The sequence below is a fragment of the Myotis daubentonii genome, chromosome 10 (assembly GCF_963259705.1).
Source record: "Myotis daubentonii chromosome 10, mMyoDau2.1, whole genome shotgun sequence".
Classification (NCBI taxonomy): domain Eukaryota; kingdom Metazoa; phylum Chordata; class Mammalia; order Chiroptera; family Vespertilionidae; genus Myotis; species Myotis daubentonii.
In genome coordinates this window covers 31,466,634-31,484,796 of record NC_081849.1, presented here as the reverse complement: position 1 = coordinate 31,484,796, position 18,163 = coordinate 31,466,634, and the positions used below count along the sequence as shown (strand labels likewise).

The 18,163-nt window shown below is 42.5% G+C and overlaps 1 protein-coding gene across 8 annotated transcripts in view; it reads right to left on the bottom strand.

Annotated features, from left to right (window-relative positions):
• UBN2 (ubinuclein 2) overlaps window positions 1–18,163 on the bottom strand; it is a 105,361-nt gene that overhangs the window by 71,147 nt on the left and 16,051 nt on the right. For all 8 annotated transcript variants that reach the window (XR_009454711.1, XR_009454712.1, XR_009454713.1 and 5 more), the window contains exons 3-5: window positions 9,995–10,096; window positions 5,128–5,265; window positions 4,139–4,242 (exon numbers count right to left, since the gene is read on the bottom strand). Coding sequence is in view for 2 of the 8 variants with exons in the window: in XM_059711926.1 (XP_059567909.1) it covers window positions 4,139–4,242; window positions 5,128–5,265; window positions 9,995–10,096 (344 nt within the window). In the remaining 6 variants the exon portion in view is untranslated. The remainder of the gene's footprint in view (window positions 1–4,138; window positions 4,243–5,127; window positions 5,266–9,994; window positions 10,097–18,163) is intronic.

Genomic DNA, 18,163 nt, shown 5'->3' with positions numbered 1-18,163 from the left:
ATAGATTATAAATTTGAGAAAATGATCTATTTATATAAAAGCCAAGCAACCGGAATGCCAGAACAACCAGAACTGGTTGCTATGATGCGCACTGCAGCCAGCCAACTGGCCTGATGGGGGGGGAGGGGGGGCCCTCTCCCAGGCCAGATCTGGGGCAGGGATGGACGGCCAACCTGCCGCAGCCCCTCTCCCTGGCCGGCCCGATTGTTCTTCCCACCCCTATGGGGGTGGAGCCGCTCGCCAACCTCCCGTGGACCCTCCCCTCAGCCAGCCTGGCCCCAATCGGATGCCCCCACCCTGATCGGGGGCGGGGCCGGCCAGCCAACCTCCTGTGACCCCTCCACCCAGCTGGCCCTGCCCCTGATCACCTTCCCACCCCAACTGGGGCAGGGCTTGCTGGACCCCACCCATGCACAAATTCGTGCACTGGGCCTCTAGTAAATTCAATAAAAAGCATTGTGTATAGTTTTTATTCCCAAAGACGCTTACTTGTTCTATATAATAAAAGGCTAATATGCAGAATGACCGGTCGTTATGATGAGCACTGACCACCAGGGGGAGTGCCACTCAGCCAGAAGCCCTGAGCCAGGCTCACAACTGGCAAGTGAAGCGGCGGTGGTGGGAGCCTCTCCTGCCTCTGGGGTAGTGCTAAGGATGTCCAACTGCCGGCTTAGGCCCACTCCCCTAAGCTGTCAGTCAGACATCCCCTGAGGGCTCCTGGACTGTGAGCGGGTGCAGGCTGGGCTGAGGGATCTGTGAGCCTTCAACCATCACCATGCTCTCTATCTAGACCCTATCTGATCTGAAATTCATGCACTGGGTCTCCAGTAAATAATAATCACACACACACACACACACACACACACACACACACACACACACACGGTGTCCCCAAAAAATGTATACACACTTTAAAAGCTGATTTCTATTACATTTTGAAAATGAAATGTATTTTAATAAACACTGCCTTTATAATTATTCAAAGTATGCATATGTTTTTTTGGGACATCCTACTGGGGATTGAGCCCACAACCCAGCCATGTGCCCTGACCAGAAATTGAACCTGCAACCTTTCAGTGCACAGGAAATGCCCAATCAACTGAGCCACAGGAGCCAGGGCTTAACAATTTCTTACTAACTCAAATGTCACTATAATCTCATGCTCAGGAGGGTATAAATACCTCCCTACATCAAATTTTTGAATATCGATAGCCCAAAATTCAGATGTACTGCCTTGGTAAGGAGGGGAGAAATACCCAGCTTCTCAAGTTTCTGTAACTTAGTATTTTTAAAAAGCCATAGAGAGATAGGGGCAATTGGTAATTTTATGATTACATGGTACAAACATTTTATTCTTATGACTGATGTTTTCTGAGAAATTCTACTTGGTTTTTAGAGGCAAAATCACATTAGCTAAAGTCACAAGTGTTAAGGATACGTAAATAAAATAAATGACTGTTTTATATTAACACAATATAACTCGTTTACACATAGACTACTGCCAATCCTCAATCTCCAGGCATCTAAGTTTAGTTTTAGTATACCCACCCCTGCTCTAAGATGACAAACCCTTCTACTTATTAATAAACTAGAGGCCCGGTGCACAAATTCGTGCACCAGTGGGGTCCCTCGGCCTGATCTGTGTTGAGCAGCTGACCCTTGGTGGTCAGTGTGCATCACAGCGACCAGTTGACCGGTCGTTTGGTCATTTATATATATATATATACTAGTAGCCCGGTGCACGAAATTCATGCACCGGGGTGGGGGGGGGGAAGGGGCCCCTCAGTCTGGCCTTTACCCTCTCCAATCTGAGACCCCTCAGGGAATGTCCGACTGCCTGTTTGTGCCCACACTTTTAACAGATAACAGCTCCATTGTTTCTTTCTTATGCTTAAAACCACTGGAATTAGTAGGTATTCAAAGTGTGTATACATTTTGGGGGGACACCCTGTATATCTCTAGTCAGCAGTGAAAGAAACCAACAGCAGATTTGGGACCCCCAGACAGGGAACCTCGCTCACTCCCCACGTCTCCCCCCTTCACTTTCCACCTTCGTGGGCAGCAGGAGAGTCAACGTTTTCTCTCATTAATTCGGAAAAGCACGTCCTGTCACCCGCTGCCCGGCAGGAGTGCGTTAGGCCCCAAGCAAGCGAGGCTCAGTCAGGGCAGCCTTTGCTCATGGGTGCTGGCACCCAAAGTGCACATTCCTCCTCTACAGTCACCCCAACTATCCCACTGTTTCACTGAGAGGACGGAATTCCTCTCCACCTCTGGACGGTTGAATGCTGACCGAAGACACCTCAGTGAGGGCCACCCGCGCCCACCAGGTGTGTCTGTCTGCATCTGCTCCTGCCTCAGCACCTGCATTAACCCCTCAGAGATGATCTCGTAGCTGCACTGGCCTCCGTGGGAACAGGGCATCACCACTCTGCCCTCTCACTGTCATCTCACAGGCGCCCACCCTCAGCACCCAGAACACCCAGACACTCTCCAAAGGACGTGAGCGCATCAGAGGGGATGTGTGCACATCCTGTGGGGGTGTTAGGCATGCTGGGTTGATGGAAGTGCGGTGGAGAGGCGGGGGGAACTTGTGCACGCCTTGGTTTGCAACTGTTGCAGGCGCGAGAGAGTGACAGTGTGCTGGGGGATGTTCACACGCCAGGGGGGGATGTGCACACCGGAGGCCTCTGGCTTTGCAGAGCCGCAAACCCCCGTGGTGTGGCCAGGAGGACCTCAGTCTGGCCCGCCACGGTGGCTGTCCCTGTGATCCTGCACCTTCTGGGCCAGGAGGTGGATCTTGTGCAGCCACTCCTGGGCGCTGATGGCCTCTAGGCGCTACTTCAGCTCAGCCTACAGGCTCCGCTTGTCGCGCTCACAGCTGTCACCACAGCCATGTGGGGAGTACAGGCCGCCCTCCGCCGGCCTACCTCCCCTGTCCAGAGGCTCTCTGCGCTGCTCACCTGCCCAGAGTTACTGGGGCTGGGCGGAATCCAGGTGTCCTGCCCTGCCCAACCCTGGCCGATCCGCCCCTGTGTGAGCTGCCGCCCCGCCAGGAAGGGTCACAGATCCGTGTCTTGGTCCCATGGACAGCCTCAAGAAGTGCCCCCCGCCTGGCAGGGTCACAGATCCGGGTCCCGGGACAGCAGACAGCCTCCCGCGGTGCCCCCCACCTGCCAGGTCACGGATCCGGGTCCCAGACCGCGGACAGCCTCAAGCACTGCCCCCCGCCTGCCAGGTCACGGATCTGGGTCCCAGGCCGCGGACAGCCTCAAGTGCTGCCTCCCGCCCGGCAGGGTCACAGATCCGGGTCCCAGACCGTGGACAGCCTCAAGCACTGCCCCCCGCCTGCCAGGTCACGTATCCGGGTCCAGGACCATGGACAGCCTTGCCCGCTGCCGCCCACCTTCAGTATGCAAATTAGCCGCCATCTTGTTGCTTCAGGGTGGGGGTCCCCACTGGGGTGCCTGGTCCGTCTGGGTGAGGGGCTGAGAGCTGTTTTCAGGCTGGCGGGCGACTGAAGCTCCCAACCTCTCCTTTTTTTCTTTTTTTTTTAATTCTGGGATTTATTTACCTTCTATAGCTGTCACTGGAGCTGAGAGCCGGCTTGAGCTCTGAGGCCCGGCTGCAGCTCTGAGACCTCGGCTGCTGAAAGCAGGGATCTGGGTTTGTTCTATAATTGAAACACTGTTGCGGTCCTGCTGGCTGAAGCCCGGCTGCCCGAAAGCAGGTTTTTGGGGATGGTTTTGCTTCTATAATTGCAACATAGTTGCTGAGATTACAAGCTGAGAGTCCAGCAGCAGCAGGCGGGGAACCTTCCTCCATCACTGGAGCAAGCAAGCCTCCTGTTCGCTTCAGCTGCCTGGCTGCCGGCTGCCATCTTGGTTAGCAGTTAATTTGCATATCACCCTGATTAGCCAATGGGAAGTGTGTCGGAGGTACGGTTAATTACCATGTTTGTCTATTATTAGATAGGATAGATACAATATTATCAAAATATAAGTTAATAGGTCATTGGTATTCATAAAACTGAATTAAATTAGACCCAGCTGAGCTACATTATTTAATGCTAAATATACCTTTCTAAAAGGAGAACGAGTCACACTGTGACAATGATTCTCTTATGTTTAATTTCACATACCCCAGTTGTTTGGGTACTTTTTTCCTTGGCTTCTTATCCTTTTCTCCTTCCTCTTTCCGCTTCCGCTTCTTTATCTCAATGCCGTCTTCTTTTATTTTAGGAATCTGCAAAATGATAAAAGAATGCATCACTTATCTAAGTATCAATGCTTTTCTCTGATGCTAGTGACTCAGCACCAAGGGCAGTGTTTTTTCTCAAATTTCAGTCTGCATTAATTTTTAAAAATGCAGATTTTGCTCAGCTGGCGTGGCTCAGTGGTTGAGCGTCAACCTGTGAACCAGGAGGTCCTGGTTTGATTCCTGGTCAGGGCACATGCCTGAGTTTTGGGCTTGATTCCCAGTAGGGGGTGTGCAGGAGGCAACCCATCAATGAATCTCTCTCATCACTGATGTTTCTCTCTCTCTCTCTCTCTCTCCTTCTCCCCACACCCCTGAAATCAATAAAAACATATAAAAAAGAAAATGCAGATTCTTGCGGTCCATGAGCACTCCCACCCCAGTTTAGATTCAATTATCTGTGGTAGGTCCTTATAATCTGTATTTTTAAACAAACATTTTGGTGATTTTGGTACATCTTTGCCATGCTTCAAGAACACTTATCTAAGGACACTCTCTCCATTTCCCAAATACAATATATATATTCTATAGAATTTGCTTTAAAAATTGTATCTTAGAAAAAGTAATGGTTATTAAGTCATTTCTATACCAAGACTTAACATATATCCTGGAAATTTAACCATATCCCAGAAACAGATTATTAGACAACATATGTAGAGAGAAATTTTTAAAATATAGTTCTGTGATGTAAATATCACTTCCCCATATTTACATAATTTTACTTTAAAGCATGTAATTAACTATGGATTCATTAAAGAATGGTTAGCAATTTATTTTCCCTTCTAGTCACAGTGTAAAGCACAAGTAAAATTCAAAAAGCATATCTTAGTAATTGAATGCTCTCATTACTGTTGCAATTTTGAATAAACTCACTTTGGATGGTTTGTGCTTTTGGTCGTCTGTAATATCTTCTTCTTCAGTATCTGAAGCTTGGCGAAACTGTAGAGTGCCAGTGTTGATATAAAATCCTCCATATTTTGTTGTTAGAGAAGCAGGAACTAATTCATCATACTAGATTAAGAAAAAAAAGTTTCATATATATCCTATTATCTTTAATTCTATAAATATGTCAAATAAATTCAATCACCATGTCAGCATCTTCCTTAAATCCTAACTGCAAAACTAACAGCAATGAGTATGTTTCTGGAATAAGTTTAGAAAAAGTTAGTATCTAGAATAAAAATGAGCTCTAATCATTCAGCATTTATTAGAAAGGCACTTCTGGAACAATGGAACAAATTCTAAATATATCATCTACTGAGAAAAATTTAAGGATCATTGCTACTATTTTTAATGACAATAATTCTGATGAGAAATTCAAACAAGTTAAAACAGATAACTAAAAGTCCAGGCAGCCCTGGCTGGTTTGGCTCAGTGGATGGAGTGTTGGCCTGTGGACCAAAGGGTCCCTGGTTCAATTCTGGTCAAGGGCACGAACCTGGGGTGCAGGACCTCCTTTGCCCAGGCCCTGGTCAGGTCTCTTACAGGAGACAACCGATCAATGTGTTTCCCTCACATCGATATTTCTGTCTATCTTTCCCTCTCTCTTCCACTCTCTCTAAAAATCAATGGGAAAATATCCTTGAGTGAGGATTTTAAAATAAATAAATAAATAAAGCCCAGACAAATAATAAATTTCATTTCCTACTACATTAATATATAATTTTATTCATAAGGAGATTATAAAAATAACAAGGTTAACAAGGAAAACCACTATAAATGCATAAAATGTTTAAGAAAAGAAAAAAAGTAACAAAATTATTTCTTTTGTCTTAGCTCTAAGTTTCTACGTGGAGAAAAAATTTTAAACGTTCAAAAGGAAAACAGCATGTACATGATTTAAAGGGAAGCAGGAAAGGAACTGCCGAGTTCAGTAAGCACACGCTGGGGCTAATGAGCTACGCACTTTGCTTGGAGCAAGAGACTCAAATTGCCTAAATCAGACTGAAGGTCTGACCTAGAATATCCTTAAAGCTGATGTCCTCTAAATCTGAATTTTAAAGCTTATCATATCTCACTTGATGAAGATGGACAAAATGCAACCATTAAATGGTCAATCTTAACCAAATGAAGGCATTTATAGTGGGAGAGAAAAAAGGAACTACTTATCTAACAGAAACGAGATATCTGCTACCTGAAGTCTCCAGAACTCTACTTAAGGGTTCTTATTATATAACTAGTCTTTAAGGAAGTCAGATTTTTAAAGAAAGTTCTTTGCCATTGGCAAGAAATCTATACAACATACTAGTTACTATAAGAATATTAAGGTTAAGTACAAAAGTTCTGATTTTAACATGTGTTCTTTTAAATTATATGGAAAATGGAAAAGAAAAAAAATCCATTAAGTCCTTTCTTGTTGCTCCACTCCATGGGCCACATAAAGATCTATAGGTAAGACTTTCAGAAGGGGTCCAGTAATATCTACAAATAAAGGACTGATGGAAGGAGTAAAGGATTAAAAGTGAAAAGACTTTTATTTCATAATTACTTTGAAAATGTGTAATTAAGATAAGATAAATACACCTGTACTTTCGCTTACAGATACTTGTACACTGCTTTATCATTTACAATTCTTCTTATACACTGTTTCACTTGGTCTTCCAGACACCCTTGTGAGGTAAAGAAGACAAATATTTTCCCATTTGAAAACCAGGTTCAGAGCAGTCAAGAACCTTGCCAGAGTAATTTCATTAGTTTATGGCAGAGTTACTGGCTGACTCCCCACCATCCACGATACCAAGCAGCTTCTCACCTGGGAAACACCCTCATCACTAAGTTATCAAGCAGGTGGATGTGCTTAACATGTTTCGTCTGCGGTATTCTGCTGAACTTTCCCTACCAGAGCACGCTTCAGGAGAACAAATTCCCTATGCAAATGTAATTTATTCTTTCAGGTAGAATGTGTTAAGATCCAATGGAACACTGAACTTGAGAATCAGAAGGCTTGGATTCAAATCCTTTGCCAATGATTAGTTATTGTGACCCAGAGCAAATCACTTAACATCAATATTTTGGAAATGTAAAACAAGAGGAAAGTTCTAGTGAAATTAAAAAGACAATCTAAATAAAAGTGTTACTCGTGTCTGGTATTATTATTTATTAATAATAAAAAAAATTTTCTTTCAGTCTTTTAAAAATTTGGCAGCATTTAAGTGTGAGACTAAAAATATCTTCAATGTCATTTATTTTCATGTATTTATAGCAATAAGTAGTACATGATTCTGAAAATTAATTATAACCAGATTATTTTCACTCTCTATCAAATAATATAAGAACAGTAAAAGCCTACTGGCAACATAATCAATGATAAGAACAGCGAATCATTTAGTTGGATCACACTATTTTATGTTTGAATTATCTCATAAAAAGAACCAAATAATTTGTTAAAGACAACAATATACAATTACTTGTTTGTCATTAAACAACCTGAACTTTGAGTTTGATTTTCTGTTATAAAACAGTGACCTACCTTATTCTATAATGTAAGTAATTATATAACTTTTATACAACTTATACCTACAAAATTTATCCTTATTTATTAAAGCTGTAGCTTTCAAATTTTCTTTACCACAAACAGGTGAAAAATACATTACACATCAACATCAAAATTCAGTGCACATGAACACACACATGCACATCAACAAAATCACAGAGCTGATCAGTGGTTTACCATGACAGCGCCTATTATTTTCTATCTCACTTTCTTTAAAAATGCTGGTCCCTCTCTAAATTGATATATAATCCAATTATGGACTGCAAAAGTCAGTTTGCAAAACACTTTATTTGAAAATTCTGACTACAAAAGGAGATATTTAAGATGCTATTTATGAAAGGCAAAACCCATTATGGAGACAGTAAAAAGATTAGTGGTTGCCAGGGCATAGAGAGGCACAAATAGGCAGGGCAGAGATTTTTTAGGGCAGTGAAACTATTCTGTAAGGTACTATAATGGTGGATACTTGTCATTATACATTCGTCAAAACCCACCAAGAGCGAACCCTAAAGTAAACTATGGACTTTGGGTGATGATGTGTCAATATAGGTTCCCTGTAACTAATGTACCACTCTGGTGGGGGAGTGCTGATAACGGGGGAGGCTGTATATGTGTGAGGACAGGGAATATATGGGAAATCTCTGTACCTTTTGCTCAATTTTGCTGTGAACCTAAAATTGCTATTAAATTAAGTTTATTAATTTAAAAAAATGCCGCAGTACATGAAATGTCCATTTATATATGACTAAGTTCCTTCTTGGGTTATTTTGAATTCAGTCTGTTTTACATATAATGTTGGCTTTAATGCTTTTTTCATGCTTTACAGTTTTCAGCATGTCATTACTGGAGTCTCAGAGTAATTCTGCTGGACAAGCCAATCATAGCAAAGTGGATGATGCTAAAAGACCTGCTCTGGGTCTATTGCAAATTAGAAACTGAGTCCGGTCTAGAATCTAGGACTTTTGACTTGAGTTCCGAATCAAGGTCAAGACTCTTGACAATATGCCATGGCCTAACCTACTCATTGACAACCTCTACTCTAAAGGGTACGGTCAGTATTTTACTGCTACAAACCAGGCTGCCTGGTAGGTTAACCAGTTTCTGTCAGGGCACCAAAGTAACTTAGAAGTATGACAGGGTCTCCAGTATGTCTCATGCTGGAAGCCCATCCTATCACTCTCTCCTACCACACCATATGCCTTGTCGTCATCTATGCAACCAAGCACTGTCATAACAGGAAAAAGACGTATTAATTTATGGGTAGTATAATAATCACTTCAGTGTCACTTTCTCTATATCCTACGTAATCACTGTGCACTGAAAAGAATATCATAACAACATTATTTAGACTAGACTACTCTAATACACTGAGAAGATATACCTTACCTACCCAAAACATGACATACCCTCCTTCATTTGCTATGGGATCAACGGACTGCCATAGGCTTTAAATGCTCTCTTAAATTCCCTTCCTTTTTATAAGAGAAAGAGAGTTCCAGGGGAAAAGGCATAGGGCTTGATTGAAACAGGCTGGTCAAAGGCTGGCATTAAATTACCGCCATTGTAGTAAGTCTTGGCAGCAATAAAAAAAATCAAAGTCTTGCCCTAACTGGTTTGGCTCAGTGGATGGAGTGTCGGCCTGTGGACTGAGGGGTCCCAGGTTTGATTCCAGTCAAGGGCATGTACCTTGGTTATGGGCACATCCCCAGTGGGGGATGTGCAGGAGGCAGCTGATCAATGTTTCTCTCTCATCGGTGTTTCAAACTCTCTATCCCTCTCCCTTCCTCTCTGTAAAAAATCAATAAAATATATTTTAAAAAAAATCAAAGTCAAGTACATTTTAAAGATGTCTCCAGATTAACTTTAACCCAGTAGCTCCAATTCTCAAGATCACATGATACTTATATGGAAGTCATGTGAAAACACACCTTGCCCAAGTTTGGGAATATCAATAAAAATTCAAGATATAAATACCCTTTGATCAATAAATTCCACTGCTAGAAATATATCCTACACATATATTTGCACTCTATAATTACCTTACATATATATTTACTCAAGTACATAAAGTGTACACAGATGCTCAATTATTTATAGGTGTATAAAACTAGAAACATTTTAAATGTATATCAACAGGGTATCAGTTTGTAAAAACATTCACTGAACTATTTTACTTACTTTACCTTACCCTTGACTCCTACTATTCCAGACAAATAATTACTGATATATTAAAGATGCATTACTCACAGCCTCTGAGTTATCAATAAATGGATCTGTCTCATCATAGCCAAAGCCTATATCAATTAAATCTTGTAGCCGATCCTTCCGGTGTTTACGGGGTTTCCCACCCTGCAAAGAACAAATATGTTAGACTGATTCAGTACTCATGCTATTTCCATAAAGTTGAAAAATACATGTTGGAAGAATCCCAAATAATTTCTGTAGGCAATCTCCCCTCCAGGAGGTTGAATTTAAGTCCTCTGACATCTTGAATGTAAGTTGTGCTTAGGAACTTGCTCCCGAGGAGCAGAGTATGAAAAAGAGCAGCCAAAGTAACCTTACAGTAAATAACCTGGCCACCATTACCTCAGCCAGGTGATCAAGGTCAACATCAACAATGATAAGCCATGTTGATAGTATATTGACATCATGTGATAAAAATGGCACTTTACCTTTTTGCTCTTTCTCGCAAAAGCCTATAATCCCAGTTATGGGTTAACAACGAGAAAAGCAGCATGACAAACTAAACCATGAGAAAAACATCAAACAAACTAATTTGAGAAATATTCTATAAATAACTGACCAGTATTCCTCAAAGCTGTCAAGATTATAAAAAACAAGGAAAGCCCTTGTTATCTGGTTTGGCTCAGTGGGTAGAGCATTGGCCTGCGGACTGAAGGGTCGCAGGTTCAATTCCCAGTCAGGGTACATGCCCGGGTTGCAGGTGATCCCCAGTATGGTGCATGCAGGAGGCAGCTGATCAATGATTCTCTCTCATCATTGATGTTTCTACCGCTCTCTCCCTCTCCCTTCCTCTCTGAAATCAATAATAAAAAAAACCCACAAAGAAAATATAAAACTGTCACAGTCTAGGTGAGCCTCAAGAGACATAATGACTAAGTGTGCTGCTGTACTCTGGATGGTGTCCAAAAAAACTAACCAATGTTGGTTTGTTAAGGTAACAAATGTACTATACAACTGTAAGATGTTCTCGGGAAGAGTGGTTAAGGACTATATAGGAATTCTTTGTATTAGCTTTGCAACTTTCCAATAAACCAAAATACTCTTATTTTTAAAACTGCCATATAAATTATACACATAGACATTCAAGAAAATAAAAAAATGAGTACATGCAAAAACTGGTGAAATTTGAGTAAGGTCTGTATTACAGTTAATTGTATTGTGCCAGTGTCAATTTCCTAGTTTTGATAATTCTACTTACATAAAACATATTACTACTGGGAGAAACTGGATGATGGGTATAAGGGACCTCTCTGCATTATTATCTGCAGCTTCTTGTGAGTCTATTATAATTCTTTCCAAATAAAATTTTTTTAAAAAGTGAAACAGCCAGGCTGGTGTTGCTCGGTGGTTTGAGCGTCAACCCATGAACCAGAAGGCCATGGTTCAATTCCTGGTCAGGACACATGCTGTGGTTTTGGGTTTGATCCCCAGTAGGGTGCATGCAGGATGCAGCTGATCAATGACTTTCTGTCATCATTGATGTTTCTATCCCACTCTCTCTCTCCCTTTCTCTCTGACATCAATAAAAAATATTATTATTTTTTTTTTTTAAAAGAACTTCTGCTACAGAAAGCAACATGTTAAATGCCAGAAGGAATTTAAGTTTTGTCCTCAAGGAATTTAAAACAAGATAATCTACTCAACAAATTTACTGAGCACCTATCAAGCGCTAGACTTCATGGATTTAATAGTACTGAGGAGAGGAGAAAAATTAAACAATTATTTGTGATAAATGGTAGAAAGAAAAATGTAAATGGTACTGAGATGTTTTTAACAGAGGACCTAATAGGAAGAATATAAAAACTCACAGACAAAAACTAATATTTGTGCGCAGACAAGGATGAGTGGAAGTACCCACTTGTAGAGGCCACTGAAAAGATTAGTTCAGGGAAGTAACCTGACAAGACTAGTGCTTAACAAAATCACTCTGACTATTGTGACAGGGAATAAAAACAGTGGGGAAGAGATCAGTTAGGAAGGAAAAACATGCAGATATTTATAAGAAAGTAACAAGTTAAAGGGGCATAAAATTATATTTAAGTATCAATGATGATGATGATGATAGTTACCATTCACTGAATGCTAATTTGCATTAGTACCTACAACTATCCATTATTTCACATTTGACAAATGGAGAAAACTAAAGCTTGGAAAGGATAAATAACTTGTTTAGGCTCATACAGAAAGTAACAGAGCCAATCTTCAAATTCATGACTCTCTAACTCGAAAGTGCCATTCTACTCAAAGTCCTATCACAGAAGTTGTAGAACCCCTGAGGTCTGTCTTTTTTCCACTCAGAGTCAGCCTATACTCCATACCCAAACTGCAAGCCATCCCCACTGTCACTCGTCTATAAATTAACTTCTCCCACTTGATGCTCTCATTTTATTCATTCTATTTCCCTGCCTTAAAACTTTATTATTCGCTAAAATTAAAAAGGCTGGTAATACCAAGTGTTAACAAGAGGAAGAATTAAAACACTCTTACACAGCTGGTGCAAAATGATACAGCCACTTTGAGTCTGTTTTTGTTTTGTTAGTTCCTTTATTCTGTTCTTTAGACTCCACATATAAGTGAAATCATATGGTATTTGTCTTCCTTTGTCTGACTTATTTATTTCACTTAGCATAATACTCTCTAGGTCAGGGGTGGGCAAACTTTTTGACTCAAAGGCCACAACGGGTTCTTAAGCTGGACTGGAGGGCCGGAACAAAAGCATGGATGGAGTGTTTGTGTGAACTAATATAAATTCAAAGTAAACATCATTACATAAAAGGGTTAAAAGGGTACGGTCTTTTTTTTTTTTTAATTTTATTCATTTCAAACGGGCCAGATCCGGCCCGCGGGCCATAGTTTGCCCACGGCTGCTCTAGGTCAATCCATAGTAAGATTCCACTCCTTTTTATAGTCAAGTAATACGTATTCCATTATATATATGTATCCAGAGCAGCCCTAATCATAGCATCCAAAAACTGAAGATAACCCAATGCCCATCATCCAGTGAATGGATCTGGATTACCACGCAACCAAAGAGAAAGGAACTACTAATACATGCAACACACGGATGAATTTCAGAAGCATTATGCTAAGTGAAAGAAGCATAAGATCATAAGATTCCATTTACAGGAAATTCTAGAAAAGGCAAAAAAAAAAAAAATTGCAAAAACCTGGTGACAGGAGGTAGATCAGAGGTTGCCAGGTCAGGGCTGGAGGGAGAGGATTATCTGTAGAGAAATAAAAGGGAACTTTCTGGGGTGAAGAAATTGTTCTATATCATGATTGTGGCAGTAGTTAGAGTATGTGTGCATTTGCCAAAACTCATCAAACTGAACATTTAAAATGGATAAATTGTATCTATTTTAATTATATTTCAATAATGCTGATTTTTAAAACCCCTTGTGATTATTTCTACTTCAACGATCTCCTTCTACAAAGTTTTATTCATATGATTACTCACACCTACAGCTTTCTTTCCATTCTGTCATGGCTATAATGCTGGCTATTATTTTTCACTTAAATGTAATGACTGCCTAATTAGCCTCTCCTCCCTTATCCTCAATTTATCCTACATAATATCATTTAATTAATATTTCTAAAATACCATTTCATATCATTCCCCTGCTCAAAATACTTTAGAAGCAATCTACCTATTATAAGCTAAATCTAAAACCCTTACTATACCATTAATAAAATGTTTTCTACATGTTGACTCAAAACTAACTTCCCAACTTTTTTCTTAAAATTTTTCATCTTAAACACTTTGATCCATTCAATCTATCCACTCAGCCAAACACATTGCTTATCTTTCCTCATTCTTTCCCCTTATTTGCAATAATCTCTTAATCCTCTTTAAATTCTCCCACCTTCACAGCTCAACCCAAGTTTTAAATCCTTTCTCCTTGGTGCTTTCAACTTAAATCACAATGATCTTTTTTTGCTGTCCTAACATATTTTTTTGTTTAGGCACTAGCTGCCTATGAGATTGACCTAGGGAAAACTGAAAAACCCACAACAATAAAACCCAAATAGCTTCTATTGTAATAGGCAGAATCAGCCATATGCAGAAGTACAAATAACTTATGTATAATTGGAAATTTAGGAACATTTAAGTCTAGTCAAGGAAACGAGCAGTTACCACAGGAAACATTAGTTGTTTTAAATAATTCTGAGACCATAATAATCTAATATATGCAGAAAATGGTTAAATAAGTAAATGAGTCTAATCCAGTGGTTCTCAACCTGTGGGCCTCGACCCCTTTGGCGGTCGAACAACCTTTTCACAGGGGTCGCCTAAGACCATCCTGCATATCAGATATTTACATTATGACTCATAACAGTAGCAACATTAGAGTTATGAAGTAGCAACAAAAATAATTTTATGGTTGGGTCACAACATGAGGAACTGTATTTAAAGGGCCAGAAGGTTGAGAACAACTGGTCTAATCAAAGACAGTAAACAAAATGTCTAGAGCTTTACTTAATTATAACTGTATTAATCTCAAAAAAGATCATACAAACTTAAGATCTTTACTAAGTATTTTATCAATTATAGTACCATAACAAGGGTGAAGGTATAAATTGTACATACTATGACACATCCATTCAATGTAATAGTCATTTTAAAACATGGTTGCCCTGAAAAAAAAGAAAATGGCTGGTCTGGCTCGGTGGATAGTGCGTTGGCCTTCGGACTGAAGGTCAAGGGCACATGCCTGGTTGTGGGCTCAATCCCCACAGGAGGCAGCCAATCAATGATTCTCATCATTGATGTTTCTACCTCTCTCCCCCTGTCCCTTCCTCTCTGAAATCAATAAAAATATATTTAAAAGAACAAACAAAAAACATGGTTGCCCTGGCCAGTGCTGCTGTGGCAGTGTCAGCCCACACAGAATGGTTGCAGGTTTGATTCCCCGTCAAGGGCATTTACCTGGGGTACAGAGGCAACTAATTGATTATGTGTCTCACATCAATATTTCTTTCTCCCCCCCCACCCATCCCTTTCACTCTCTAAAAATCAATGGAAGATTAAAAATGGCAGGGGAGTAAATGGATGCTGCACCAACATGCTCCCAGGAACAAACTGCAATTACAACTAAAATAAAAAAAGACTTCCTGAATAATCAACTGAAGACTCATTTGAGAGAACCCTGATAACCGAGGACCGAAAGTGGAGACCACGATAGAGAATGGTAGGAGGAGCAGAGGCATGAAAGGGCTGGCCAGACTTCCACATACAGCAACTGAAGTTCCGGAGAGATATCTCAGCTGTGGGGGGTTGCCATGGAGAACTCTGGGGTCTAATCCCCAAACTGGGTCCCCCACCAGAGAACAACAGAACTGAGAAGGGTACCCACATAACATCTGGCTGTGAAAAGCAGTGGGGCTGTTACCTGCAGAGAGATGGCTGGAAATGCAGGCACCCTCTTAAAGGGCCAATGCACGAAATTCCGTGTGCAGCCACCCACCTTGTGCTCCAACAGAGGGAGGGCAGAGAGGAGTGGAGCTGTGTGAGCAGAAGTCAGGATCGGGGCTCTGGGGTAAAAGCTCACAAGGCAGACACCCCAGTTTCCTGTGAGGTCATCTTTCTCACACAGACATTTGCAATACAGGGTGGATCCAGAGACATGGAAGTATGGAACAGAGTGTGGAATCTCAGAGGGAAGGGAGGGGAGGGTGGGTGGGTAGGAGGTAATCAAAGACCTTGTATACATATATGCATAAGCCATGAACACAGACAATAGGGTGGTGAAGGCGAGGGGTGGGGGTGAGCTGGAGGGGAGTAAAGAGGGAAAAGGGGGACATATGTAATACTTCAAACAATAAAGATTTAAAATAATAATCCTATCTAATAAAAGAGAAACATGGTAATTGGTGTACGACCGCTACCCTTCCCATTGGCTAATCAGGGCAATATGCAAATTAACTGCCAGCCAAGATGGCGTCCCGCAGCCAGGCAGCTTGAAACTAACATGAGGCTTGCTTGCTTCAGTGACGGAGGACTCCAACGTTCCCCACCTGCCGCTGCAGGCCTCTGAGCTGCAACTCTAAGCAACTATGTAACAAATATAGAAGCTAAACAAAACCCCAGAAACCTGCTTTAGTCCTCCCGGCTTCAGCCAGCAGGATCGCAACATTGTAAGCAAAGGCCAGAAACCTACTTTCAACAGCGGAGGCCTAAGAGTTGGAGCCAAGCCTCAAAGCTAAAGCTGGCCCAGAATAAAAACAAAAAAGAAAGAAAAACAGGAGCGGTTGGGAGCTTCAGTAACCCCCAGCCTGAAAACAGCCCTCAGCCCCTCACCCAGACTGGCCAGGCACCCCAGTGGGGACCCCCACCCTGATCCAGGACACCCTTCAGGGCAAACCAGCCGGCACCCACCCGTGCACCAGGCCTCTACCCTATATAGTAAAAGGGTAATATGCCTCCCAGCACCGGGATCAACGTGACAGGGGGCAGCACCCAAACCCCCTGATCGCCCTGCGGCTCTGTGTGTGACAGGGGGCAGGGCCACAACCTCCCTATCCACCCTGCTCTGTTCGTGACAGGGGAAGGCGCCCCAACCCCCTGATCAGCCCTGCTCTGTGCCTGATAGGCGGGAGCTCCCCAACCCCCTGATCGCCCTGCGGCTCTGTGCGTGACAGGGTACAGAGCCCCAACCCCCCTGATGGGCCCTGCTCTGTGAGTGACAGGAGGCAGTGCCCCAACCCCAATTGGCCCTGCTCTGTGCGTGACAGGGGGTGGCGCCGCAACCTCCCCATTGACCCTGCCTTGAGTGTGACAGGGGAGGGTGCCCCAACCCTGAGCGTGACTGAGGGTGGCATCAAAACCTCCTGATCGCCCTGCTCTGTGCATGACAGGGGGCGGTGCCCCAACTCCCCAATCAGCCCTGCTCTGAGCCCGACCAGGGGCTGCACCTAGGGATTGGGCCTGCCCTCTGCCACCCGGAAGCAGGCCTAAGCCAGCAGGTGGTTATCTCCCGAGGGGTCCCAGACTGCGAGAGGGCACAGGCCGGGCTGAGGGACCCCCCCTTCCCCCCGAGTGCACAAATTTTTGTGCACCGGGCCTCTAGTCCTATATAATAAAAGCCTAATATGCTAAGTGTCTGATCATTTGACCAGTTGCTATGATGCGCACTGACCACCAGGGGGCAGATGCTCCAACCAGCAGGTTAGCTTGCTACTGGGGTCCGGCCTATCCAGACTGGGTGAGATGGCCAGACACGCGCTGGAGCCCTCCCATGGTCCCTCCCCAGCCCCGATCTTGCACTGGTGGGGTCCCTTGGTCTGGCCTACGCCCTCTCGCAATCCAGGACCCCTTGGGGGGTGTTGGAGAGCCAGTTTCAGCCCAATCTCCGCAGGCCAGGCCAAGGGACCCCACCAGTGCACAAATCCGGGCACCGGTCCTCTAGCATATATATAAAATTCTCAAAGAATCATAATAAGCAGATAACTATGTATGGTTATTAGCAATGAAAAAGGATATAATAGGAGACAGTGGTGAAGAAAAACTTTGGCTTAATATGTATTACTTGAATTTGTTTTTAATAACAGGAATGTATTCATGTGTTACTCAGGTAATTAAAAGAAATTTTTAGGTGCAAGAGAGCATATATGTAAGCACACATGCATTTTAAAAAGTTATGGAAGGATAATCATCAAGCCATTAAGAGTGGTTATGCCGCCCCGAACAGTTTGGCTCAGTGGATAGAGTGTTGGCCTGTGGACTCAAGAGTCCTAGGTTCGATTCCAGTGCAAATGGTATAAACTGGAACCAAACTTCTGACAGTTGCAAAAAAGGCACAAACCAGTTAATTCATAAATATTAACATTACACCAAAGTAACTCAAAATAGATTGGCAAAGGATTATTTTATAGTGTCTTCCCTACCACTTATTTTGAAGTGCCTTTTCAGCATCCTTAACAAGAATATTCCTTGCAGCAGAATCAAAGTCTTACTTGATAAATTCTCCGGATCTCTGTGGTCTATGTTAACAGTTTACATAATAAATACATCTTATAAAAATATAAAGCCCTAACTGGCCTGCGGACTGAAGGGTCCCAGGTTCGATTCCGATCAAGGGCATGTACCTTGGTTGTGGGCACATCCCCAGTAGGAGGTGTGCAGGAGGCAGCTGATCAATGTTTCTCTCATTGATGTTTCTAACTCTCTATCCC